General features: G+C 31.0%; 3 protein-coding genes across 4 annotated transcripts in view; 1 reads left to right on the top strand and 2 right to left on the bottom strand.

The window, feature by feature from the left end:
• Positions 1-21: 21 nt before the first annotated feature.
• On the bottom strand, positions 22-12948 carry LOC135131976 (HUWE1-associated protein modifying stress responses). The gene is made up of 4 exons (XM_064059862.1): positions 12681-12948; positions 1564-1641; positions 1316-1508; positions 22-1090 (listed from the first exon to the last, which is right to left on the bottom strand). The coding sequence occupies exons 1-4, from the start codon at positions 12856-12858 to the stop codon at positions 835-837; spliced, it is 705 nt and encodes a 234-aa protein (XP_063915932.1). The 5' UTR covers positions 12859-12948; the 3' UTR covers positions 22-834.
• A 381-nt stretch (positions 12949-13329) lies between these two features.
• On the bottom strand, positions 13330-14629 carry LOC135131826 (zinc finger protein 90-like). Its single transcript, XM_064059676.1, has 3 exons — positions 14597-14629; positions 14428-14518; positions 13330-14362 (listed from the first exon to the last, which is right to left on the bottom strand). The coding sequence occupies exons 1-3, from the start codon at positions 14627-14629 to the stop codon at positions 13344-13346; spliced, it is 1143 nt and encodes a 380-aa protein (XP_063915746.1). The 3' UTR covers positions 13330-13343.
• Positions 14630-19747: 5118 nt separating this feature from the next.
• Stv (starvin) overlaps positions 19748-27324 on the top strand; it is a 32412-nt gene continuing 24835 nt past the window's right edge. Inside the window, exons 1-2 of one of the 2 annotated variants that reach the window (XR_010281035.1) lie at positions 19748-20215; positions 20723-20778. Coding sequence is in view for 1 of the 2 variants with exons in the window: in XM_064060585.1 (XP_063916655.1) it covers positions 20192-20215 (24 nt within the window). In the remaining variant the exon portion in view is untranslated. The remainder of the gene's footprint in view (positions 20216-20722; positions 20779-27324) is intronic. The other variant, XM_064060585.1, reaches the window with a different exon arrangement.

A 27324-nucleotide genomic window follows, 5' to 3' on the forward strand; every position in this document is an offset into this window, starting at 1 on the left:
TGGGAGAGAACACAGGAAGCGTTTAGACCAATAGTATATTAGACCAATAATTTACATAATAATTACATCACTGAAGCACTTAAAAAACATGGTTGGTTTTAAAAATTTCATACTAAATCGAAACAAAGTAACAAGGATCTTAAAAAAAGTCAAATAAATATGTGCAAATATCCGTACAGTCTAGTAACACTTGTTGAAAATAAGAACCTCATATACATACCAGAAAACAACAATAGAAAATACAAGAGAAATCAATATAAACCTGCGTGTAGATCGTATTTGTCGGACCTGAGAGTCGGTACTTCTCGAACGTTTCTAAAAAATGGTACTTCAACCTCGCACGATACAAATAAAAATTAAGAACAATAATGGCAGTCTGTCTTGAATTATCGATTCTCACAAGTGGAAGGCTTCGCGTATATAAAAAATCCACCGAGGCACCTCTATAATATACATTTTATAATGATTTGTCTTATAGATGTAAAACGAAAAATTTTCAACAAGCATTCAACAAAAAAAAACCTTATTTACACGTTACGCAATGGCCATTTTTGAAATTTTTCATTGCCTTAATCTAGATTACTACTTCGAATATTTGAAAAGGTGTTTTAGTTTCCGCCGCTCCTGCACACGAGACCAGTTGGCGAGTCGAATGAAAACCAAAGCTGCGCGACCCCCGACGCGCCTTCCGGGTAAAAACAAAAGAATAGACATTCGGGCTTATCACAGACTGAAAACAAATCGGAGCACCAAAAACGAGAACGAAATTTCAACCTAGTGTACAAACGGAAGGCAACTTCAACTTGGAAATTCTACGGCAGGATCGACGGCGTTTCACATGTACCGAGGTCTTTTCTGTTGCGTGGGGCTGTCCATTGTGACGTCAGACGGACTCGCAGGTCTCTTGCAGTGCCTGGCCATCTCGCCGGTGATGAAGGCGCACAGGTCCGGACCGCGGGCGATGCAGGACAGGGGCGACCGCGCCAAGGCCTCTCTGAATGTGTGCAGTTCGGTGTTGAGACCGAGGGACTCCGGCGGCTGCACCCCCGGGGGCGGCGATATGTTCCTGGAGCGAGGAGACATGGGAATCCTAAAAACACCACACCTTTGTACCAACAAAATCCTTATTTATGAATCGTAAACGGTTTATGGGGTGCGAAGAACCCCAACTGCGAATATTAAACAAACGACTGACCGCAAGTACCTGCTAGGATTAGTATTTATCCAAAGAACTTTTGCTTTCGACGACCAGATTTTTGTTGACTTAAGCTAATTAAGGTAATTTAATCCCGATTATTCATGCAAGGTGACTGACCTGTGGTGGCTGTGGTGATGGTACTGATGGTGATTAGGTTTCGGCGGAAGTTTTCCTGAGAGATAGGCAAGCAGATCCTCCCTGCAGATCAAGCGTCGTTTCCTCTTCGCCCAATTGAGTATTTCCTTATTTCGTTTTTGGTATCCTGATTGTTTAGCCAAATCGCTTGATTTCCGTATACTATCTGAAGATTCTGTAATTTGTCCCATTACAACGACCTCTCGGCACCTCTCACCGACACCACAAACCTTTATACAAAGAAGTCACTGTTCCCGCGGCTGTCTGGAATTGCAGCCACAGCGTCGCGGGCTCGCCGGTCACACGATCTGAAACAATAAGATAACCTGTAAAGAAAAGGACCGAAAACGGGGTTAAGTACGACTTCAGTTTTAATTTATCAGGTTCTGTGATTCGTTTACTCGACAAAGTTTAAATTTTGGGGAAATTTTCGAAACGATTGAAATTGGTCGATCAAAGCAATACATTTTTTTAGTCCTTGATTTTTATCTTTTATTTTCCAGATTTTTGTATTATCATTTTCTCGATTTTGTATCACAATTCTTCGTTTCTTCATTTTCTTTGGTTTTCAATGTTTACTTCGATTTTGTAAATTTTCGTTTATTTTTTGTCTTTTCAATTTTCGATTTTACAATTCTTATATTTTTCAATTTTGAAGTTTTTGGATTTCTCAATGATTCGATTTTCCAATTTCCCAATTTTTAATCTTCGCATTTTTCAATTGGTCGTTTTTTCAAATTTTCGAATGGCAATTTTCCGTTATTACGATTTTTCATTTTTCGATTTCTCCATTTTTCGTTTCCTCAATTTATAAAGTTTTTGATTTTTACTTTTCATTTTCCCGATTTTAGATTACAATTTTTCCTTTATTTTTTCAATGTTTCTTTTAATTTTATGATTTTTCGTTTATTCAATTTTTCAAATTTTCAATCTGATTTTTCAATTCCTCGATTTTTTAATTTTTTAATTTTTCAATTTAGCATTTAATAATATTAATTGATTAATTAATTTGAAGTTTTCCTTAAGCATTTAGACCACTTGAAAAAATAAAATTCAATCTTCACCTCACAATAAACAAAATAAGCCAATGAAATTCAAAAGTGGAGGTGGGTGGGATTAGTTTTACAGTTGTTGTTTAGATTCCACAACTTTTCAACACAAATTCCATTTTTCATCCAATAAAATGAGTGATCAAGAAGAAAACTTGCCATGAAAAAATTGATTTTGGCAAATGATAAACCTTCTAAGAAAATAGAGGGTGGGTGGGCGGGGCTAGTATTTGCTAAGATAAGACTGATTTTAGCAAATGACACATCCTCTAAGAAAATATAATAATATAATAATTTTTCCACTTTTCAGTTTCTCGACTTCCAAATTTTTCAACTTTTCGTTTCTTGAATTTTTAGATTTTTTAAGTCCTTGATGTTTATCTTTAATTTTTCAGATTTTTGTGTTATCATTTTCTCGATTTTATATCACAATTCTTCGTTTCTTTATTTTCTTTGTTTACTTCGATTTTGTAATTTTTCAATTTTGCGGTTTTTGGATTTATCTCAATTATTCGATTTTCCGATTTCTTTAATTTTCAGTTTATCGATTTTACAATATTTCGCACTTTTTGTATTTTCAATCGTCGCGTCCTGTCGGCCTAAAAGTAGAGCAATTTCGCGAATTTCTAATTTATTATTAACAAATATTACGGAAAATGTGTTGTTATTGCTGTGAACACGGAAGAAAATGGATATTTTTCCGAAAAGGACCGAAAACAGGGTAAGTACGACTTCAGTTTTCATTTATCAGGTTCGGTGATTCGTTTACTCGACAAAGTTTAAATTTTGCGGAAATTTTCGAAACCACTGAAATTGGTCGATCAAAGCTATACACTTTTTTAGTCCTTGATTTTTATCTTTGATTTTCCAGATTTTTCTATTATCATTTTCTCGATTTTATATCACAATTCTTCGTTTCTTCATTTTCTTTGGTTTTCAAAGTTTACTTCGATTTTGTAAATTTTCGTTTATTTTTTGACTTTTCAATTTTCGATTTTAAAATTCTTACATTTTTCAATTTTGGAGTTTTTGGATTTCTCAATGATTCGATTTTCCAATTTCTGTAATTTTCAACATTTCAATTTTACAATATTTCGCACTGTTTCTATTTTTAAGTTTCCCAATTTTTAATCTTTGCATTTTTCAATTGGTCGTTTTTTCAATTTTTCAAGTTGTTGATTTCAAATTTTCAAATTTTCCAATGTTTTCGTCTTAAACTTTTTCGTTTTTCTGTTGGTTTTTTAATTTTATAATTTTGAAGTTTTTCATTTTTTGATTCGAAAATTTAAATTGTTGATTTTTCAAATTTTCAATTTCTCGACTTCCAAATTTTCAATTATTCGTTTTTTCAAATTTTCGAATGACAATTTTCCGCTGTTACGATTTTTCATTTTTCGATTTTTCCATTTTTCGTTTCCTCAATTTATTAAGTTTTTGATTTTTATTTTTCATTTTCCCGATTTTAGATTACAATTTATCCTTTATTTTTTCAATGTTTCTTTTAATTTTATAATTTTTCGTTTATTCAATTTTTCAAATTTTCAATCTGATTTTTCAATTCCTCGATTTTCCAATTTTTTAATTTTTCAATTTAGCATTTAATAATATTAATTAATTGATTAATTTGAAGTTTTCTTTAAGCATTTTGACCACTTGAAAAAATAAAATTCAATCTTCACCTCACAATAAACAAAATAAGCCAATGAAATTCAAAAGTGGAGGTGTGTGGGATTAGTTTTACATTTGTTGTTTAGATTCCACAACTTATCAACACAAATTCCATTTTTCATCCAATAAAATGAGTGATCAAGAAGAAAACTTGCCATGATAAAATTGATTTTGGCAAATGATAAACCTTCTAAGAAAATAGAGGGTGGGTGGGCGGGGCTAGTATTTGCTAAGATAAGACTGATTTTAGCAAATGACACATCCTCTAGAAAATATAATAATATAATATTTTTTCAACCTTTCAGTTTCTCGACTTCCAAATTTTTCAATTTTTCGTTTCTTGAATTTTTCGATTTTTTAAGTCCTTGATTTTTATCTTTAATTTTTCAGATTTTTGTATTATCATTTTCTCGATTTTATATCACAATTCTTCGTTTCTTTATTTTCTTTGTTTACTTCGATTTTGTAATTTTTCGTTTATTCAATTTTCGATTTTCCGATTTCTTTAATTTTCAGTATTTCGATTTTACAATATTTCGCACTTTTTCTATTTTTAATTTTCTCAATTTTTAATCTTTCCATTTTTCAATTTTTCAAGTTCATTCCAAATTTTCTGATTTTCCAAAGTTTTCGTCTTATTCTTTTTCGTTTTTCTTTTGATTTTTTAATTTTACAATTTTGAAGTTTTTCGTTTTTTGATTCGAAATTTTAAATTGTTGATTTTTCAATTTTTCGGCTTCCCAGTTTTTAATAATTCAATTTTTCGTTCTTGCAGTTTTTCGATTTTAAAATTTTTCAGTTTTTGGATTTTCCAGCTTTTGGATGTTTCAATTTTTTGATTTTGGAAACTCGAAGCGTTGCATTTCGTAGAATTGAAGAAACAAAAACGAAAAATTGACAAAGTTGAAATTAATAAAACCAAAAATTATAGAACCGCAACATTGAAAAATCTAAAAATTGCAAAAATAAAGAAAATAAAAACCGAACAGAAAATTTGGTGAAACGAAAAAATAAAGAACCGAAAAATTAAAAATTGAAAACTGCAGAAATTTTAATCGAAAAATGAAAAATTAAAAAATCGTAAAACGAGAAATTGAAGAAACGTAGAAATGAAAAAATTAAGAACTGAACGAAAAATTTCAAATCGGAAACCTAAGAAATAAGAAGAAAAAGAAAAGTTGAACAGAAAATGTAGCCCAAAATCGAAAAATTAAAAATTGACGAATTGAATAATTTAAAACTTAAAAAAATCGATAGATAAATCGAAAAATCGAAACATCAAACCTGAAAAATCTAAAAGTTAAAAATTCGAAAAAACTGAGATATGGAAATAACGAAGAAATGAAAAACCGAGAAATCGAGACACCCGTGATTCGTTTACTCGACAATGTTTAAATTTTGGAAAAATTTCGAAACGGTTGAAGTTGATCGGTCAAAGCTATACATTTTCACGATATAATTAAATAAAATTTAGACATGATTAATATTATTTATAATGCTCAAATATGGTAAGTAACTATTAATATATGATAAACCGAAAACGGTTTTACTAAAAACACGATGGTATTTAAAACAAAGCAATTTGTTTAAATATTGTTAAGTTAATCCTGAAAATGTCTAATTTTCCGGACAAAATATGAAAAATGATTTTTGCAATCTCATCGTGACGTGCGTTGACGTCACTGTCACGTGAGCTACCTGTCCAAAGGTCACGTCTTTCGGTTCTTTGTGTTCAGTTTTAATTTCTGTTTGATGGCGGCAAGATCGTCGCGTTCTCTTGGCGTAAAAGTAGAGCAATTTCGCGAATTTCGAATTTATTATTAACAAATATTACGGAAAATGTGTGGTTATTGCTGCGAACAGGGAAGAAAATGGATATTTTTCCGAAAAGGACCGAAAACAGGGTAAGTACGACTTCAGTTTTAATTTATCAGGTTCTGTGATTCGTTTACTCGACAAAGTTTAAATTTTGGGGAAATTTTCGAAACGATTGAAATTGGTCGATCAAAGCTATAAATTTTTTTAGTCCTTGATTTTTATCTTTTATTTTCCAGATTTTTGTATTATCATTTTCTCGATTTTATATCACAATTCTTCGTTTCTTCATTTTCTTTGGTTTTCAATGTTTACTTCGATTTTGTAAATTTTCGTTTATTTTTTGACTTTTCAATTTTCGATTTTACAATTCTTACATTTTTCAATTTTGGAGTTTTTGGATTTCTCAATGATTCGATTTTCCAATTTCTGTAATTTTCAATATTTCGATTTTACAATATTTCGCACTGTTTCTATTTTTAAGTTTCCCAATTTTTAATCTTTGCATTTTTCAATTGGTCGTTTTTTCAATTTTTCAAGCTGTACATTTCAAATTTTCAAATTTTCCAAAGTTTTCGTCTTAAACTTTTTCGCTTTTCTTTTGGTTTTTTAATTTTATAATTTTGAAGTTTTTCATTTTTTGATTCGAAAATTTAAATTGTTGATTTTTCAAATTTTCAATTTCTCGACTTCCAAAGTTTCAATGATTCGTTTTTTCAAATTTTCGAATGGCAATTTTCCGTTATTACGATTTTTCATTTCTCGTTTTTTCCATTTTTCGTTTCCTCAATTTATTAAGTTTTTGATTTTTATTTTTCATTTTCCCGATTTTTGATTATAATTTTTCCTTTATTTTTTCAATGTTTCTTTTAATTTTATAATTTTTCGTTTATTCAAATTTTCAATCTGATTTTTCAATTCCTCGATTTTCCAATTTTTTAATTTTTCAATTTAGCATTTAATAATATTAATTTATTAATTAATTTGAAGTTTTCTTTAAGCATTTTGACCACTTGAAAAAATAAAATTCAATCTTCACCTCACAATAAACAAAATAAGCCAATGAAATTCAAAAGTGGAGGTGGGAGGGATTAGTTTTACATTTGTTGATTAGATTCCACAACTTATCAACACAAATTCCATTTTTCATCCAATAAAATGAGTGATCAAGAAGAAAACTTGCCATGATAAAATTGATTTTGGCAAGTGATAAACCTTCTAAGAAAATAGAGGGTGGGTGGGCGGGGCTAGTATTTGCTAAGATAAGACTGATTTTAGCAAATGACACATCCTCTAAGAAAATATAATAATATAATAATTTTTCAACTTTTCAGTTTCTCGACTTCCAAATTTTTCAATTTTTTTTTAAGTCCTTGATTTTTATCTTTCATTTTTCAGATTTTTGTATTATCATTTTCTCGATTTTTATATCACAATTCTTTGTTTCTTTATTATCTTTGTTTACTTCGATTTTGTAATTTTTCGTTTATTCAATTTTCGATTTTACAATTTTTAAATTTTTCAATTTTGCAGTTTTTGGATTTATCTCAATTATTCGATTTTCCGATTTCTTTAATTTTCAGCATTTCCATTTTACAATATTTCGGACTTTTTCTATTTTTAATCTTCTCAATTTTTAATCTTTCCATTTTTCAATTTTTCAAGTTCATTCCAAATTTTCTGGTTTTCCAAAGTTTTCGTCTTATTCTTTTTCGTTTTTCTTTTGATTTTTTAATTTTACAATTTTGAAGTTTTTCATTTTTTAATTCGAAATTTTAAATTGTTGATTTTTCAATTTTTCGGCTTCCCAGTTTTTAATAATTCAATTTTTCGTTCTTGCAGTTTTTCGATTTTAAAATTTTTCAGTTTTTGGATTTTCCAGCTTTTGGATGTTTCAATTTTTTGATTTTGGAAACTCGAAGCGTTGCATATCGTAGAATTGAAGAAACAAATAAAACGAAAAATTGACAAAGTTGAAATTACTAAAACCAAAAATTATAGAACCGGAACATTGAAAAATCTAAAAATTGTAAAAATAAAGAACCGAAAAATTAAAAATTGAAAACTGCAGAAATTTTAATCGAAAAATGAAAAAATTAAGAACTGAACGAAAAATTTCAAATCGGATACCTCAAAAAATAAGAAAAGAAAGAAAAGTTGAACAGAAAATGTAGCCCAAAATCGAAAAATTAAAAATTGACGAATTGAATAATTTAAAACTTAAAAAAATCGATAGATAAATCGAAAAATCGAAACATCAAACCTGAAAAATCTAAAAGTTAAAAATTCGAAAAACTGAGATATGGAAATAACGAAGAACTGAAAAAACGAGAAATCGAGACACCCGGGATTCGTTTACTCGACAATGTTTAAATTTTGGAAAAAAATTCGAAACGGTTGAGGTTGATCGGTCAAAGCTATACATTTTCACGATATAATTAAATAAAATTTACACATAATTAATATTATTTATAATGTTCAAATATGGGAAGTAACTATTAATATATGATAATCAAACCCAAAACGGTTTTACTATAGCCCCTAGAAAATACATAGTATCGTCACCGTGGAGCAAACCTGGCGGAAACTTAACAAAAACAAAAATTATTAACACCATTTGACAGACCGCGAAATTTTAAATGGTTTTATGTTGGATTTAAAGTTTGTAGTTTATATACAAAATGTGGATTTTTAATTCGAATAAAATATAAAATTTAATCAAAAAAATCTTAGTTAATAATTGTTAGTTATATTAATTGACTTTAAACAAAAACATCAAGCCAAGACCACGTGACAACAACAGTTTACGCGCTGTCAACTCGCTGCTGACACAATTTGGTTCCAAACCCGGGGAATTTTTTGCATTACCAACTGCATTTGCTCCACTCGTACAACAATGGATGACGGTACTATGTATTTCTAGGGGCTATAGGTTTTACTAAAAACACGATAGTATTAAAAACAAAGCGATTTGTTTAAATATTATTAAATTAACCCCGAAAATGTTCAATTTCCCGGCCGAAATATGAAAAATAATTTTTGCAATCTCATCGTGACGTACAGCTTTTAGATTTCAATTTTGTTACTTTCCGATTTTCCACTTTTCGATTTTTTGATTTTTTTCGATCGTCGTTTTTTCGATTTTTTGATTTTTCAATTTTTAGGCCTTGCAATTTTTTTACTTTTTGCTTTTTCGAGTATTTGTTTCATCGAATTTTCGAGTTTTCGATTTTCGATTTTTCGGTTTTTCCATTTTCCGATTTTCGATTTTTCGATTTTCCACTTTTCTATTATTTTAGTTTCGGATTATTCGATTTTTGAATTTTCGTTTTTTTTTGAATTTTCGTTTTTTTTTCATTTTTCGATTTCCGATTTTTTAATTTTTCGATTTTTCGATTTTCCAATCTTCGATTTTTCAATTTCCAGTTTTCGATTTTCCACTTTTTGATTTTACGATTTTTCGATTTTTCTGTTCGTCAGTTTTTAGGCTTTGCAACTTGTTTACTTTTCGATTTTTCGATTATTTTTTTCCAGTTTTTTGATTTTTGAATTGTCGACTTTTAGAGTTTTCAATATTATGAATTTTCGAATTTTCGATTTTCCTATTTTTCGATTCTTGATTTTTCCATTTTTCGGTTTTTTGATTTTTCAATTCTCGGTTTTTCAATCTTGCAAATTTTCGATTTTTCAGATTTGTGAATTTCCAGTTTTTCGATCGACCTACGTATTAGATTCATTGAATTTTCGATTTTCGGTTTTTCCATTTTTAGGTTTTTGATTTTCCAGTTTTGTATTTTCAGATTTTCTGTTTTTCGCATATCTGATTTATCAAGTTTTCGATTTTTCGGCTTTTCGATTTTTCGATATTTGATTTTCGAATTTTCGATTGTTCAGTTTTCCAATTTCAGCTTTTAGACTTAAATTTTTTTACTTTTCGATTTTCCAAATTTTCGAGTTTCAATTTTCAGATTTTTGATTTTTCGATTTTCTTTTTAAATCTTTGAATTTTTCGGTTTTGATTTTTCGAATTTTTGATTTTTAATTTTTCCATTCTTCGGTTTTTAGACTTCAATTTTCTTTCTTTTAAATTTTTCTATATTCTATTTTCCGCTTTTCAGAATTTTCGATTTTCAGTTTTCAGACTTTCGATGATTAGAATTTTGGATTTTTCAGTTTTATGATTTTTCGATTTTTAGAAAATCTTAAATTGAAAAATTGAACATAGAAAAATCGATGAATTGAAAAATCGGAAATTCGACTACTCAAATTTTAGATTTTTCAATTCATCGATTTTTCTATGTTCAATTTTTCTATGTTCAATTTTTCAATTTAAATTTTGCGATTTTCAATTTGTCCATTGTCGATTTATAGAATTTTCGGTTTTTCAATTTTTCCATTCTCAACTGTTAGACTTCAATTTTGTTGCTTTCCGATTTTTTGGTTTTCGATTTTCCACTTTTTCGATTTTAGATTTTTCGAATTTTTTGCTTTTTCGATTTTCCTGTTCGTTTCAGTTTTTAGGCTTTGCAATTTTTTTTACTTTATAGATTTTGATTATTTTAATTTCCGATTTTTTTTATTTTTGTTTTTGATTTTTTTAATTTTCAATATTACAAATTTTTGACTTTTCGATTTTTTGGTTTTCCCGTTTTTCAATTTTCGATTTTTCGATTTTTGAGGTTTGTGAATTTCCACTTTTCGATCGACCTAGGTATTTGATTCATTGAATTTTCGATTTTTTGATTAGCCATTTTTAGACTTTCGATTTTTACGATTTGTATTTTTCGATTTTCTGTTTTTTGCATTAGTGAATTTCAGTTTTTCGAAAGTTACCATGCTTACAAAAACTTCAAAACATCTACAATTTTTCAAAGTATTCAGTTTTGCTATTCTTGATTTCTTCAATAAAATAAATTGAATCAGTCATTAACTTTTTTGAGACACCCTGCATAACCAAATCTAAAAAATATTAATCCAGTGATAAATCACAAGTATAAAACTCATCATATTTTATACATTTAAGATAGGATTTATTCTGCAAAATTTTGAGGTGACGTCATAAATTTTTTAGAGGGGATAAGCAAATATATTCTAATTAAAAATGTATCATGTTTATCATGATTTTAAAACATCTGCTAAAAATTCAAAATTAAATTGCAAAATATTGTTTGATAATTTTGATTTTTTTCCAAAAATCTGGACGTTTCGGATAAAAACTCAACACGGTGTATATATAACTAGTGTCCGTCGCGTTAAAATGTGAATTTCGTTGTAGTTTGAGCCTACCTACAAATTCTGCCCTTGAAGGATTCGGACCGCCTTCTTCCGTGAGGGCAGGCAAAAACGATCCGCCCATAGGCTCAAAACATTTGCGTGCGATTGTACCATGACATCCTCTCACGTTGGCCACCTGAGCAAAGGTCACATTTTCCGGCTCCTTGTGTTTGTTTAGATTTCGGTCTGATCGCAGCAACATCGGAGCTCCCGTTTGGCTTATTTTCGCGAATTTCTAATTTATTATTAATAAATATTAGTGAAAATGTGTTGTGTTGGTACTGTGAACACGAACGAAAACCGAAAACGGGGTAAGTACGACTTCAGTTTTAATTTATCAGATTCCGTGATTCGTTTACGCGACAAAGTTTAAATTTTGGGGAAATTTTAGAAACGATTGAAGTTGGTCCGTGAACGCTATAAATTTTCACGATATAATTAATAAATTGACCCAGTCATTAATTTTAATTTAAGGAGGATGAGCAAATACATTTTGATAAAAAATTTATCATGCTTATGGTAACGTTTCTGCGAAGATGAATTAACAAAGGAAAGTATTTAAAATGCGACCACAGAAAGGTGTCGTTAAAAATTACTCATCAAGGTTAAATTACTAACGAAAGAATTGTTATTTAAAGAAAGTGAACTTTAAAAATATGTGAGTTTAGGAAACTCGCTGCGCTCGCATTATTCATACCTGTAGTATCTTTTCGCATATTTTTCGATTTCAGAAGTACGAGGTCAATAAAATTAGCATTAAAAAATACTTACGACCTCACAACTTTGTGTAATAAAATTTTTAACTACATTTTCGACAAATCGTTTCATTGTTCAGTGTTTTTCAATTTATTTTATTAGTTTTGTCGACGGACCAGAAAAATACAAACTTTTTCCTAAATGTCAGGTTCATTACGAGGAATACAAATAATTTGAACTTTATTCCATTGTTTTGTGTGACGGTCTATCGGCAGCATTAATGTGGAACTATTTATATCCCAAATATCAAACGCCGATTATAAATCTGTTTTAAATTATTTAGCGATGGATTCCGACCCTTGTAACGCCTTGGGATACGGCTGAATTTACCTTTTTGCTTTAAATATAAATATAAATGTTTGAAATCTATAACGAAAATGCAACAGCTGTGTCAAAGGAAGATGGACTAATCAAACTGTCGCAAGATTTTGATAAATAGATGGCACGATTTTCGCCAAGAACCACTTTCGTAAGAGTGCCATTTCTGATAAGCTCTTTACTCTTCTGTAGTTCTTGTGTACACCAACCACTGGTAACCGCAAACACTTGTCCTGGTAGCCCCAAACTCTCCACCCCAAATCCAGGTACCAAACAACCCCCAGAGCCCACTTTCGCCGCGATCGCGTCTCCAACCTGGCCCCAAAGTGGACAAAGCCACGAGGCCTGTTACGTCAAACAGCTGATCAATGATCAATAGAGTGTCAACAAGATGTCGGTTGGGAAAAATCCGCCCACCGGGCTGCAGCGCGCCTCGGGCCCCCCGAACCGGCGCCACTCCAACTCACCGCGATACAACTGCGCTATAGCTGCGGCGGAGTCCTGGAAGGCAGTCCATATTCGCGTGTGAGAATCCTCGAATTCGTCACGTAGGGATTGCTCGAAGTCGGGCTGCTCGTCCACGGAGTCCGCACACTGTTGCTCCCATCCCGATAACCACGGTTCACTGTCCCCGTCACCGTTCATTTCACTATTTTCGGGATAATCTCGCGACCACAATGATTTCGGGAACTACGCGACAACTTTCAGCTACACACGGCCATGTTTGAAGAAATGACAGATGGCTTGGGGGAATCGACGCAGGTGGTGGCAGCAATGCGTAACCAAATCCACCAAATCCATGGAGTGGGTTTTTGAAAGGGACAATGGTACATGATGGTAGTCAGGTACCGGGATTACGATTTAGGATTTCATCCATTGCCTGGTCGTAAATTACTTAGTACGCTTTGACCAGGGATTATCTTTAAAACGAAAACTTGAATTTTATTATGCAACCAACAATACACTAAAGTAATTAAAATCGTGGTACATAAAAACTTTACCAACAAAAACGAAACTCCAATCATTCAAAACAACAAATAAAAAATAACATTCTTAAACTTAAAAATATTCTGAGATCATCTTTGGTTAAATAATAATAATAATACCTACACCGAATTTACAAAACCAAATCAGCGCACGAAATGGGCAATTTTCATGTGTCTTTCGTAGTCATAAATATAAAACTCCTGGTAACAAATATCACAAACGACTTTCATGAACATGTTCCGACTGTAATAATGATCATATGGATACGTCAAGAAAAATAAAATATTAGTAATATTGGAATAATAATCGCCTGACGCGAAATTCGTATTGCAAAACCCATACATGTTATAATCCTGCTCCATGTTTAAAATGTGTTCGAACGTCTGCTGCTCAAAATGGTACCCCAAGTGCCCGATCAACATGTCTTTGCAAATAAACTCGAACCCACACAAGTGGCAGACATAAATCCTCACAATGTGTTGATCCATGTGCTCCCTGTGGTTCGGAATATTGAAAATGAGGTTACACAATTTACAGTAGTACTGGTGCATATTCTCGTGCTGGGTCAGTTCAGCCACAGTTTGATACCCATTACCGCAAAAATTACAATAGAAAATTCTTCCTGAATCAGACCCTGACTCAGTATCCGACGACGTCTTCTGCGAACCCTTCTCCATACAGTGACACTCGTAAAACTCCCCCGTTTGTTCGTGCAACGATTTAGGGACTTCAGTCACTTTCTTGATACCAATCCGGAAAAGCTTCTTACTCTTTTTATTCTTACGGGATTTGCGTCTGCTTTGTCCCGCTTTGTCTTTAGCACTTCCTTGTTCTAAAACCGGAATAGTTAGGTTTTGGTTGTCGTCGAACGTCAATTCAATCAAGTTATCATCGGAGCTCCCATCTTCAATGATTATTGTATCATTACTGTAAGTAATTTGCACCTTGTCGTGCAGATACACCGTTTTGTACTTTTGCTGGATTTTGCGTCTGATGGACTTCGCCAGAAGGGCCGGAGTGGCGCTCAAAATGCTGCTTTTGAAGAGTTCCTTGATTATTTGAATTTTCGAATGTCTGGTGACATAGTGGGATTTTAGTGTTTTTAGGTTTGGTAACTGGTGCCGGCAGATCGTGCAGCGAACGCGTTTCATGGTGTTGGGGTCTGCGAAAGGGGTGGTTTTGAGTATTCGGGGTGGTTTTGGAGGTGCGTGGTTCGATTTGACTCACCTGATTCGATAAAGAGGGGGTACTTTTCGCGGAGACCCGCGTGCCGCCACCGGTTGAACCTGTCAAAAAAACGTGTCGGCGACAAAAGTCCCTAGATTGGAGTCATGACGGATTTTGTTCTTTTTGTGTGTTCGTGGTGTAGTCATAGATTCATGTAGATGCGACATACACGCTGATTTTGCGAAATCACCTTTATTGACATTGGAGTCCTCAATTGTCAAAGACAAGCGCCAAATTTAAATAGTCGATGCCAATAAAAAAAGTTAAACTAAGAATATTGTTGAAATCGTAATAACCCAATGGATTTTTTTCGGGAAAACGTTTTGGAAACACTGTTTTATTTTGTATGAATTTTTTTTTTGTTTTTAGTGACCACTTTTGTGGTTGTTTTTGATAGACTGTATGATGTTAACACTGAGAAAAAAATGAACAATTAAAATAATCGAAAAATCGAGAAATATAATAATTGAAAAATGCAAATCTCGATAAGTCGAGAAATCAAAAAGCTTAAAAATTTGAAAAATTGAACAATTGAGACATTGAAAGATCAAAAGAACGAGAAATCGAAAAGTGATGAAGTCGAAAAATCGAAAAATAGAGAAATCGACAAACAAAAAGTTAAAAGCTGAAAAATTGGAAAAACGGAAAAATCAAAAAACGAAAAAATGGAAAACTGGAAAAACTGAGAAACCGAAATAGGCCAAAATAAAAAATTGAAAAACTGATAAATCGAAAACCTAAACAATCAAATCTCGATAAATCGGGAATGAAAAATTAACAAATCGAAATATTGGAAAACAGAGCATCTAAAACCAGGAAGTCGAAAAATCGAAAGATTAAGAAATATTGAAAAATCTAAAATTTAAAAAACCAAAAATTGAAAAATCGAAAAAGTAAAAACGTAGACACATCGAAAAATCAAGAAGTCAAAAATACAAAAGCCGAAGAATTGAAATATTGAAAAATCCTAAAACTGAAATATCGAAAAATCAAAAAAGTGAAGTCGAAAAATAAAAACCTTACAAAATCGAAAAATTGAAAAATCAAAAACCTGAAAAATAAAAAAATAAAGAATTGAAGAACATGAAAATCTAAACACTCGAAGATCAAGAACTGGGAAAATCAAAACATCGATTAATTGAAAAATCGAAAAATTGAGAGTTTATAAAAGTCAAATTTGAAAAATTAAAAAATCGAAAATTTGGCAAAATGACAATTGAAAAACAGAAAATCTAAAACCGGGAGGTCCAAAAATCGAAAAAATAAAAAAATCGACACATCGAAAACTCCAGAAGTCAAAAATCGAAAAATCGAAGAATCAAAATATGTATTGAAAAATCCGAAAACTGAAATATCCAAAAACTGAGAACCTAAAAAGTCGAAAAATTGAGCAATCGAAAACTCCAAAAATTGAAGTCGAAAAATTGAAACCTTAAAAATCAAAAAATCAAAAACCTGAAAAATCGAAAAGTTAAAAATTGAACAATTTATAAATTGAGAAATTGACAATCAAAATATCGATAAATCGAGAAAACAAAAAACTTAAAAATTTGAAATTTTGAGATATTGAAACATCAAAAGAACGAGAAATCGAAAAGTGATGAAATCGAAAAACAGAGAAATCGACAAACAAAAAGTTATAAGTTGAAAAATTGGAAAAGCGGAAAAGTCAAAACATCGAAAAACTGGAAAATCGAAAAAACCGAGAAATCGAAAAATCAAAACATCAAGAAATCGTGGAGTCGAAAATCGGAAAGTTAAATATTGAACAATTTATAAATTGAGAAATCAAAAAACTTAAAAATTCGAAAAATTGAAAAATAGAAAAATCGACAAATAAAAAGTTAAACGTTGAAAAATTGGAAAAGCGGAAAAAAAATGAATTTCATAATCCTAAAATTTTAAAATTAAAACCGGAAAACTAAAAAATCCTAATAATTATTTGAAAAAAGTGAAAAATTAAAAATCGGGAAATTTAAAAATGAAACAATTACAAAATTGTAAATTTGAAAAAAAAAATAAAAACGTAAAATCGAAAATTTGCAACATTGAAACCTGAAAAAGTTATAAATTAAAAATTGAGAAATTGAAAAATCGGAAAAACGAAAAATTGTTAAAAGATGGAAAATCGAAAAATCAAAATATCTGCAAATTAAAAAATCGAAACATACAAAAATTTTACTGAAAAATAAAAATCATAATGAAAATCGAAAAACTAAAAAATCGAGAAATCGAAAAATGTAAAAACAAAAATTCAAAAACCTCGAATTGAGAAAATAAAAAATCGAAGAAACGAAACAACGTGGAATTACATATTTGGAAGTACTTTATTTTTAATTTTTAATTTTTTAATTTTTCAACAAAAGAACAAACTTATTAAAAGTGAAATTTTAAAAAATCGAAAAAGAAACATTGAAAAATTTAAAAATTGAGAAATCGAAGAACTGCAAAAATGAAGAAACTCAAAATCGAATAATTAAGAGGTCAACAATTGGAAAAGGAAAAATTGTAACCTTAAAAATGAAAAAACTGAAAATTTATAAAACAGAAAAGTCGAACAATTGCAAAATTTAAAATCAAAAATAGAAAAAACGAAACTTGACACACCGAAAAATTTAAAAATTGTAATCTTAAAACTTGAGAAACTCAAAACTTCGGTAATTGAAAAAACAATTTAAAATTTGAAAAAATTAAAAGTTGAAAAATTGGAAAAGCGGAAAAATCAAAAAACGAAAAAATGGAAAAACTGAGAACCCGAAATGGGCCAAAATAAAAAACAGAACATCTAAAACCAGGAAGTCGAAAAATCGAAAGATTAAAAAATATTGAAAAATTAAAATATCAACAAATTGAAAAATCGAAAAAGTAAAATAATCGACAGATCAAAAAATCCAGTAGTCAAAAATCGAAAAGTCGAAGAATCGAAATATTGAAAAATTCCAAAACTGAGATAATCGAATAACTGAAAAATGAAAGAAAAACTGAAAAATGGAAAACCTGAAAAATTCGTAAATTGAAATATCCAAAAACTGAGAACCTAAAAAGTCGAAAAATTGAGCAATCGAAAAATCCAAAAAGTGAAGTCGAAAAATTGAAACTTTAAAAACCAAAAAATCAAAAACCTGAAAAATCGAAAAATTAAAGAATTGAAGAACAGGAATATCGAAACCCTCGAAAGTAAGAAATGGGAAAATCAAAACATCGATTAATTGAAAAATCATAAAATTGACAGTTTATAAATGACAAATTTTAAAAATTGAAAATTTGAAAAAACGACAGTCGAAAAACAGAAAATCTAAAACCGGGAAGTCGAAAAATCGATTGATTAAGAAATCAAACTTTTGAAAAATTCGAAAACTTGAAAAACTGAAATATCTTTTTAATATTTGCTTATTTATAAGTAATTGTATGTTTATAATTCTATGTAAAGGTATATCCGTTAATAAACATTATTATTATTATTATTATTATTATTAACTGAAATGAAAAATCGAGAAATCGAAAAATCTAAAATTTTAAATGTTGAAAAATTAAAATATCAAAAAACTGAAAAATCTAAAATTTAAAAATCGAAAAATTGAAAAAACGACAATTAAAAAACAGAAAATCTAAAACCGGGAAGGCGAAAAATCGAAAGATTAAGAAATCGAAACATTTGAAAAATTCGAAAACTTGAAAAATTCAAATATCGAAGAACCGAACTGAAAAATCGAGAAATCGAAAAATCTAAAATTTTAAAAATTAAAAAATCTAAAATTTCAAAATTGAAAAAACATAAAGATCGAAAAAGTAAAAAAATAGACACATCGAAAAATCTAGGAGTCAAAAATCGAAAAGTGGAAAAATCGAAAATCCCAAAACTGAAATATTGAAAAACTGAAAAATGAAAGAAAAACTGAAAAATGGGAAACCTGAAAAATCCGAAAACTGAAATATCCAAAAACTGAGAACCTAAAAAGTCGAAAAATTGAACAATCGAAAAATCCAAAAAGTGGAGTCGAAATTCGAAACCTTAAAAAAACTAAAAAATGAAAAATCGAAAAATTAAAGACTTGAAGAACAGGAATATCGAAACCCTCGAAAGTCAAGAAATGGGAAAATCAAAACATCGTTTAATTGAAAAATCGAAAAATTGAAAAATCGAAAATTTGAAAAAACGACAATCGAAAAACAGAAAATCTAAAACCGGGAAGACGAAAAATCGATTTATTAAGAAATCAAAACTTTTGGAAACCTCGAAAACTTGAAAAACTGAAATATCGAAGAACTGAAATAAAAAATCGAGAAATCGAAAAATCTAAAATTTTAAATATCGAAAAATTAAAATATCAAAAAACTGAAAAATCTAAAATTTAAAGATCGAAAAATTGAAAACACAACAATTGAAAAATAGAAAATCTAAAATCGGGAAGGCGAAAAATCGAAAGATTAAGAAATCCAAACATTTGAAAAATTGAAATATGGAAGAGCTGAAATGAAAAATCGAGAAATCGAAAAATCTAAAAATTTTAAATATTGAAAAATTCAAATACAAAAAAATTCAGAAATGTAAAATTTAAAAATCGAGAAAGTAAAAAGTCGACACATCGAAAAATCCAAAAGTCAATGGAAAAGTCGAAAAACAGAAATATTAAAAAATCCCAAAACTGAAATATCGAAAAACCGAAAAATGAAAGAAAAACCGACGAATCGAAACTCTGAAAAATCCCAAAACTGAAATATCCAAAAACTGAGAATCTAAAGAATGGAAAAATTGAGATATCGAAAAATCAAAAAAGTGAAGTTGAAATATTGAAACCTGAAAAAATAGAAAAATTGAAAAACCAAAAAACCTGAAAAATCAATTGAAAAATCGACAAATAAAGAGTTTATAAAAGTCAAAAATTGAAAAATCTAAATATGTATTTAAAAATCGTAAAATTGAAGAGAAAAACTGAAAACCGAGAAATTGAAAAATTGAGAAATTGTAAAATCCAAAAATTGAAAAATAAATAGGAGTAAACTGAAAAGTTTCCAAACTAAAACTGAGAATTCGAAAGTTGAAACTTATAAATCAAATCGTCTCCGAACGCTTAGAGTCGACATTGGCCTGAGTGCGCTCTGGTCTGTAGATCAAACAAGTTCTCAAACGACGAACCGTAAATCGTGTGACCTGAATTAAAGTGAAGGAAAAATATTATGACATTTTTTCTATTGTAGTTAATTTTATTCCTAGTTAGAAACAAACACAAGTCGCGGAGTCCTCAACCGTCATTTAATTTAAACTATGACGCTTCTCTATGTTCTCTGGTATAGCGAACTGGACACCCGTGCGTCGTTGTTTGCGCCGGCCGTACGAAGAAAAAAGTGCCCAATTGAGGTAGTGTTTTGGAATGTTTGGTAGGTGGGGATCGAAAAACGCGTTTCGTAATTTTTGCGCTTTTTTGGCGTCGATTTTTGCGCTATTAATCAACTGGATTGCTTGTGGCGCCGCCTGTCAAAAAACGTGCGAGTCCGAAAGTCCCTAGTTTTCCCCAGAAAACCGTTCTCGCGCAAGTTACGACGCACTTTTTTCGTTTCGTGCGTTTGTTTTGTGGTGTGTGCAGCCGGCGTGTGTCGTTGCTCGCGCGAACGCGTTCCAGATGATTCCTTGCACTTCATCTTGCGAATTTCACAGCAATTCGTAAATCTGGCTTCCGCTAGGAAAACAACAGTGCGAAATTGTGTTTTCCGTTAGTTTCGGTGTGTGTATGTAGAGACAGCCCCCTTGGAGTCGAAGTCCAAGATGCCCTTCCCACGTTCAGCTTTCGTGAGTACCCCATTGACACAAATTTCGAACTAACCCCAAATTAACCCGATTTTCTCCAGGTAATGGTTTTTCTTTGCCAATCGCATGCGCGTTTTCTTTGAAAAATCACGGTGGAAGTTTCCTGGCCTAGTTGTGTTGGTTTTTCCAGTTGTTTGGTATTTATGCACTTTTGGCAGCCGGCCAGGCTCTCACGAAAAAGATTCATCGCGAGAATTTAACACGATTTGCTGAAATTACACTCCGGTGCTTCCGGTGGCTTATTTATAGAGCGAGAGTCATTCGATGACTTGGGTCCACCTGAGGCTTAATTACCTGCCAGGGTTATTTTCGACCATGCACTTTTGAATTTGCCGCCGATGCACATTGGCAAAGGATTATTCATTCAGAGTACGAGCTAAACATCTAACTGCACCTGCCGAACGTTCTGTATGCGTCCTACTAACAACTGGTGACAGTTACTCGAGTTCTGTACATGGTGTGATGTGTGGCGTTGTTTTCTTTTCACAGGATGCTGTCTAACCCCACGCACCTAGGTTGCTTCTACGCCACTGAGCTCAGGTGTAGTGAGTATTTTATAATCATGTTATTGCATAACATCCATTCATTTTTTTCACGCTTTTTGTGACATTGCCACGGCTGGTAGTTGGGTGTTTGTAGAATTGTGCTTGTGTTAATCACGGGCGGTGCATTTTTCGCTCGACCGCGACGGATTGCCAGTTTTTACAACGAGAAAGTACAAGTCACGGGTTAATTTGGAAGCTTGTTGGGTTTTCCCGTACAAGAACACCACACACTTATAATTTAGAAGATTGTTGACACAGTGATATTGTTGGAAATGTAAACACAAACAAACGTGTGTTGTTGCTTGCTGATTAAAATAACAAATTGGGGAACGGAAACTATTTAATTAGTTGTGGGTTGTTTTCGTTGTGTAATTTGGCTTTTGTCGATATTGAATGGGTCAAGTGGGGGCCTTTACAAAGTTTCGTCGTGCCAAATGTAATTTTAGGTCAGGCTTTTCGTGCACAAAGTTGAGTTTAGTTAATAAAAATATTTACACTGAACAGCAAAAATTAATACTATTTCAAATGTATTCTAATTCGTTTTCTTTCAATGAAGCGTTGTTGAAATTGTTATAATCAATTTCAGTTCACACAGGCAGCGTGGAAATAATTCCATATTTATTATTGTTATCATCAAATTTTGTAATATATTAATAAAAATATAAGTAGTTTTATAACTGGGTGCATTTGACGAATTTCAGGTTTTCGCGAAGTTTCATGACCTACTCTTAGATGCGAAAAAGTAGGTCTCCGTCAGTCTGTCGTCGGTGGTCTGTTTTATTGATCTGTTTACATAATGCGAAATCCCGAAACTACTAGACTGACTGTTGTGATTTTATATGTATTCTAGGAATATCGTGTCAATGGTGAGCCGCCAACCAAAATTTGCGTGGTCATCTTTACCAACAAATTGACAACGTCATCTCAAAATTTTTCACAGCAAAGTCTATCTAAATTTTATCAAAATAACAATAATTTGCGGTTTATTAATGGGCTATTATTTTTATCTACGACGTCTAGATTTTCGGGAAACAAAATCGATTGATCACTTTTTAGGTCTCTTTTCTAATCGATCTTTCTTGTCCATCTTTAGTCATCCTTTTTTCGCACCCTTTTCGTCCCTGTTTTTAATTCCCATTTTTTAATCGCCTTTTTTGTCACTTTTTGACGGGTATTTTTATCCCCCTATTTTTAACCGCCTTTTTACACCTTTTCTTTGCTCCCCTTTTTACTCTTTTGTTTTACCAATTCTGACCCATCCCCATCGCCTTTCCTTTCTTTTGGCCCCTCCTTTTTTTAACGTCCTTTTTGGCACTTTTTCGCCTTTTTTCTCATTTCTAGACTATTTTTTAATTGCCTTTTTTGTCTCATTTTGTTCTTTCAGCCCTACTTTTTTAAGGTCTTTTTTGCATTTTTTGTCTTTTTTAGCTTTTTCTTTTGTTGTTTTTTCCCTTTATTTTGTCCCTTTTTTGGTTACCCTTTTTATCAAGCCAATTTTTGGACACTTTGACGCCCCTTTTTGTTCTTTCCCAACGCCTTTTTTGCCTTTTCCTTTTTTTGTAATCGCTTTCTTTATAGTCATTTTCTCCTTTTTTTTGTCGTATTTTTTGATTGTTTTTTTTCTTACTTTTCTTCCCTTGTTTTTTGTCTTTTGTTTCGTTTTCTTTAACGCCATTTTTTGGGTCCCTTTTTTTCGTTAATTTTTACTTCTTTTTTTGTTGTTGTCGTTTTTTAACCTCTTCATTTATGCCTTTTCTTTGTCGCTTTTTTCAACTTTTTTTGTCACGCCTATTCCTCTTTTTTATTTTTTTTTGTCTCATTTTTTTTATTTCAGGCCCACTTTTTGTGGCTTTTTATTTTTCTTTTTTTATAGCTTATTTTTATCGCCGCTTTGTTCCCTTGTTTGTCATCAATTTTTGTTCTTTTTTATTCAATTTTTCTTCTTTTTTATTCAATTTTTTTATTCTCCCGTTTTTTAACCGTCTTTTTTGTCGATTTTTTCATTTTTTTTTTGAGCTTCTTTTGCCATCTTTTTCTCTTGTCTTTTTTCCCCGTTATTTTGCCACTTTTTTAATTCCCTTTTTTCATCGAGCCTATTTTTTGGACACTTTTTAACGTCTCTTTTTGTCCCTTCCCATTGCCTTTTTCGACCCCCTTTTTTAATGTTTTTTTTTTTCGTTGTTTAGTCGTTTTTTAATACGATTTTGACACCTTTTTGTTGACTTTTTGTCGATGTTTAATCTTTTTTTGTCGCCTGTCTTGTCCCTTTTTTTTGTCTTCCTTTCTCATTCTCGTTTTTTTTACCATTTTTTTAATCGTCCTTTTTTGTCCTCCCTGTTTTTGCCACTGAAAGTTCTTTTTTTTGAAGTCTCTTTGATACTTTTCCTTTTGTTTTTTTAGCCCTTTTCTTTCACTATTTAATCCTTTCCCTTTGTCCCATTTTTTACTTTGTATGGTCGATTTTTTCGCCTTTTTTTGTCGTTTTTTTTTTTTTTTTAGTTTCTGTGATGCCTTTTTTTTGACATCTTTGATTTTCCTTTTTGATGCCCTTTTCCCTTTTTTACACTTTTGTGCTTTGCCCCCTTCCGCTTTTTTGCTCCCCCTTTTTTAAATCATTTCTTTTTCCTCGCCTTTTTTGCCATCTTTTTGGCACTTATTTTTGTCCCTTTATCGTCTTTTGCTTATTTTTTTGTTATGCCATTTTTGATTATTTTTTATTCTCGCTCTATTTCCTGTTTTTTTTAAACGCTATTTTTTGATACCTTGGTTCCTTAATTTGTCTTCTTTTTTTATGCCCTTCATTACGTGCCTTTTCTTTGACGCTTTTTCACTTTTTCTGTGGCTTTTTATTTTTCATTTTTACAGCTTATTTTTATCGCCTGTTTTTGTCCCCGTTTTTTGTTCTTTTTTTTTTATTGTTTGTTTAATCCCCCTTTTTGTTACCTCTTTTTAAATAATCTTTTTGGCGTTTTTTCTTCGGTCCTTTTTTAATTTTTTGAACTTTTGGCGCCTGTTTTTTTGTCGCCTTCTTTTTTATTTCGTCGCCTTTTTTTGACCCCCTTTTTTTTAATAGCTCTTTTTTTCTTTGTTTAGTCGTTTTCTTAACTCACTTTTGACACTTTTTTTGTCGTCTTTTTGTCGATTTTTAATCCTCTTTTTATGGTTTATTTTTTTGTCGCCTGTCATTGTCCCTTTTTATCTTCCATTCTTATTCTCCTTTTTTTGTCATTTTTTTTAATCGTTCTTTCTTGTCCTCCCTGTTTTATCACTAAAAGTCCCTCTTTTTTGAAACCTGTTTGACATTTTTCCTTTTGTTGTTTTTTAGCCCTTTTATTTCACTTTTTTAGTACTTTCCCCTCCTATCGCCTTTTTTGTCGATTCCTTTTTTTAATCGCTTTCCTTACAACTTATTTTTTGTCGCCTGTCATTTCCCCCCTTTTTTGACCTTTTTTTTTTAGTTTCTATGATACCTTTTTTTTGTCGTCCTTTTTCCCCTTTATTTTTGTGCTTTTTGGATTCCCCTTTTTTCATCAAGCCAATTTTTTGGTCACATTATAACGCCTTTTTTGAACTCCCTTTTTGGTGACTCTTTTTTTGTTTAGTCGTTTTCTTAACCCACTTTTGGCACCCTTTTATCGTCTTTTTGTCCTCCCTATTTTTGTTACTAAAAGTTCTTTTTTAGCCCTTTTATTTCACTTTTTTAATACTGTGTCCCATTTTTTACTGTCGTATGGCCGATTCCGCTCCCATAGACTTTTTTGTTTACTCCCTTTTTTTTTTAATCGCTTTCTTTATAACTTTTTTTCTCACCTATCATTTTCTTCTTTTTATGTCGTTTTCTTGAGTTCCTTTGATACCTTTGCAATTGTTGTCTTTTTGATTCCCCTTTTTAATGCTCTTTTCTCTTTTTTACACTTTGGTGCCAATTTCCCCCTCCCCAATCGCTTTTTCCCCCCTTCTCTTTTTTTAAATCGTTTTTTGTTACTTTTTCAGCCTTTTTTTTTCGCCTTTTATGACATTTTTTGACGCTTCTTTTTGCTCCCCTTTTTCGCCTTTTGCTTATTTTTTTGTTAACCCATTTTTTTTAATTTTTTTTATCCTCACTCTTATTTCCTCGTTTTTTTGTTTTTTATTCTTTAACCTACATTTTTTGGTCCCGTTTTTTGTTCGTTATTTTTTTGTCGTTTTTGAACCCCTTTTCTTGCATGCCTTTTCTTTGTCGCTTTTTTCACCTTTTTTTTATTTCACTTGTAGCGTATTCTTAACTCCTCTTTTTTTATTGCCTTTTTTTGTCTCATTCTGTTGTTCAGGCCCACTTTTTTAAGATCTTTTTGTTGCTTTTTATTTTTCTTTTTTATAGCTTATTTTTATCGCCTGTCTTTGTCCCCTTGTTTGTCCTCGATCGTCCTTTTTTTGTTCCCACTTTTTTTAAGCGTCTTTTTTGTCGTTTTTTTTGTCTTTTTTGACTTCTTTTGGCACCTTTTTCTTTTGTTATCTTTTCCCCCTTTATTTTGTCGCTTTTTAATTCGCCTTTTTTGATCCCCTTTTTTTAATAGCTCTTTTTTTATTTTTTAGTCGTTTTGACACCTTCTATATTGTCGATTTTAATCCTCTTTTTATCTTCCATTCTTATTTTCCTTTTCATTTACCATTTTCTTTAATCGTTCTTCTTTGTCCTGCCTGTTTTTGTTACTAAAAGTTCTTTTCTTTTGAAGCCTCTTTGACACTTTTCCATTTTTTAGCCCTTTTATTTCACTTTTTTAACACTTTCCCTTTGTTCCATTTTTTACTGTTGTATGGCCGATTCTCCTGCGATTGTCTTTTTCATCTATTCCTTTTTTTCTAATTGCTTTCTTTACAGTGTTTTTGTCGTTTTTGAGTTTCCTTGATACCTTTTCTTTTGTCGTCTTTTTCATGTCCTTTTTTTGCCCCCTCCTCTTTTTTATCGTTTTTATAATGTTTTCAGTCCTTTTTGTTCCGTTTTTTAAACACCATTTTTGGTCCCTTTTTTCTTCATTTTTCATTCTTGTTGTCGTTTTTTAATCCCCTTTCCTTTATGTATTTTCTTTGTCGTATTTGAATCGTTTTTTGTCTCCTTTTTCATTCTTTCAATTTTATCGCCCCTTTTTTTCCAGTTTTTCGTGCCTTTTTCAAAAAAGATGATGACGTCATAATATAATTTTGTTATGAGAAACTCACCTGAAACATACACATAGCATGGTTTAAAATGCCCCTCTATGTTTTTATCAGGGAAAAAAATCCAAAATCCAATTTATTATAATAGTTTTTCTAAGAACCCGGATTAGCTTACTTGTACTTTTGTACTTCTAGGGAACTTCAGTTTTTTAAGGTCTTTTTGTGGGTTTTTATTTTTCTTTTTAATGGTTTATTTTTATCGACCGTCTTTATCCCCTTTTTTGTCCTCGATTTTTGTTCTTTTTTACTCAATTTTTTTATCTTCCTTTTTGTTCCCCCTTTTTAATTTTTTTATTCGTCTTCTTTTTAAACTTTTTTTGGCACCTTTTTCTTTTGTCGTCTTTTTTCGCCTTTGTTTGGTCACATTTTTGATACGCATTTTTTTCAACAAGCCAATTTTTTTGGTCACTTTTTGCCGCCTCTTTTTTCCCTTCCCATCGCTTTTTTGACCCCCCTTTTTAAATAGCCTTTTTTTTCTTTGTTTAGTCGTTTTCTTCGCCCACTTTTGACATCTTTTTTTATCGACTTTTTGTCGATTTTAATCCTCTTTTTATGACTTATTTTTTTGTCGCCTGTCGTTGTCCCTTTTTTCCTTTTTTAATTTCTTTTTTTTATCATTTTTTTTATCGTTCTTCTCTGACCTCTTTGTTTTTGTCACTGTGTTCTTTTTTTGAAACCTCTTTGACACTTTTTCTTTGTTGTTTTCTCCTTCCCATCGTTTTTTTTGTCTATTCCTTTTTTTTAAATCGCTTTCTTTATAAATTTTTTTGTCGCCTGTCATTTGTTTTTTTCCTTTTTTTTTTGTCGTTTTTTGAGTTTCTTCACCTTTTCTTTTGTCGTCTTTTTGATTTCCCTTTTTGATGTCCTTCTCCCTTTTTTACAGTTTCGTGCCAATTCTTCACTTTTTCAGTCCTTTTTTCTCACCTTTTTTGCTATTTTTTGGATGCTTATTTTGGTCTGCCTTATCGCCCTTTACTTATTTTTTATTCTTATTTCTTCGTTTTTGTTCAATTTTTTTTAAACGCCATTTTTTGGTCCTTTTTTTCGTTAATTTTTCTTTTTTTTTTTTTTTGTCGCTTTTTTAACCCCCTTTTCTTTGTTGCTTTTTTAACCCTTTTTTCACCATTTTTTATGTTACTTGTCGCCTATTTTTAACTCCTCTTTTTTAATTACCTTTTTTGTCGCATTCTGTTCTTTCAGGTCCATTTTTTTAAGTTGTTTTTGTGGCTTTTTATTTTCCTTTTTTATAGCTTATTTTTATCTCCTATCTTTGCCCCTTGTCTGTCTCCGATTTTTGTTCTTTTTTTATTCAATTTTTTTAATTTTCCATTTTTTGACGTTTTTTATTTG

The sequence above is a fragment of the Zophobas morio genome, unplaced genomic scaffold (genome assembly GCF_036711695.1).
Source record: "Zophobas morio isolate AGI-343-1 ecotype UQ-CSIRO unplaced genomic scaffold, CSIRO_AGI_Zmor_V1 ptg000021l, whole genome shotgun sequence".
In the NCBI taxonomy this organism is placed as follows: domain Eukaryota; kingdom Metazoa; phylum Arthropoda; class Insecta; order Coleoptera; family Tenebrionidae; genus Zophobas; species Zophobas morio.

What these genes read in the sequence shown, in the direction of transcription:
- LOC135131976 (XM_064059862.1), bottom strand. Translation starts at nt 12,858, where the DNA reads ATGAACGGTGACGGGGACAGTGAACCGTGGTTATCGGGATGGGAGCAA. An exon ending in TATAGCGCAGTTGTATCGCG is followed by an intron (nt 1,642 to 12,680) that starts GTGAGTTGGAGT and finishes TTATTGTTTCAG; the next exon opens with ATCGTGTGACCGGCGAGCCC. An exon ending in AGTGACTTCTTTGTATAAAG is followed by an intron (nt 1,509 to 1,563) that starts GTTTGTGGTGTC and finishes GACAAATTACAG; the next exon opens with AATCTTCAGATAGTATACGG.
- LOC135131826 (XM_064059676.1), bottom strand. Translation starts at nt 14,629, where the DNA reads ATGTCAATAAAGGTGATTTCGCAAAATCAGCGT. An exon ending in TGATTTCGCAAAATCAGCGT is followed by an intron (nt 14,519 to 14,596) that starts GTATGTCGCATC and finishes ACTCCAATCTAG; the next exon opens with GGACTTTTGTCGCCGACACG. An exon ending in CCCCCTCTTTATCGAATCAG is followed by an intron (nt 14,363 to 14,427) that starts GTGAGTCAAATC and finishes CCCCTTTCGCAG; the next exon opens with ACCCCAACACCATGAAACGC.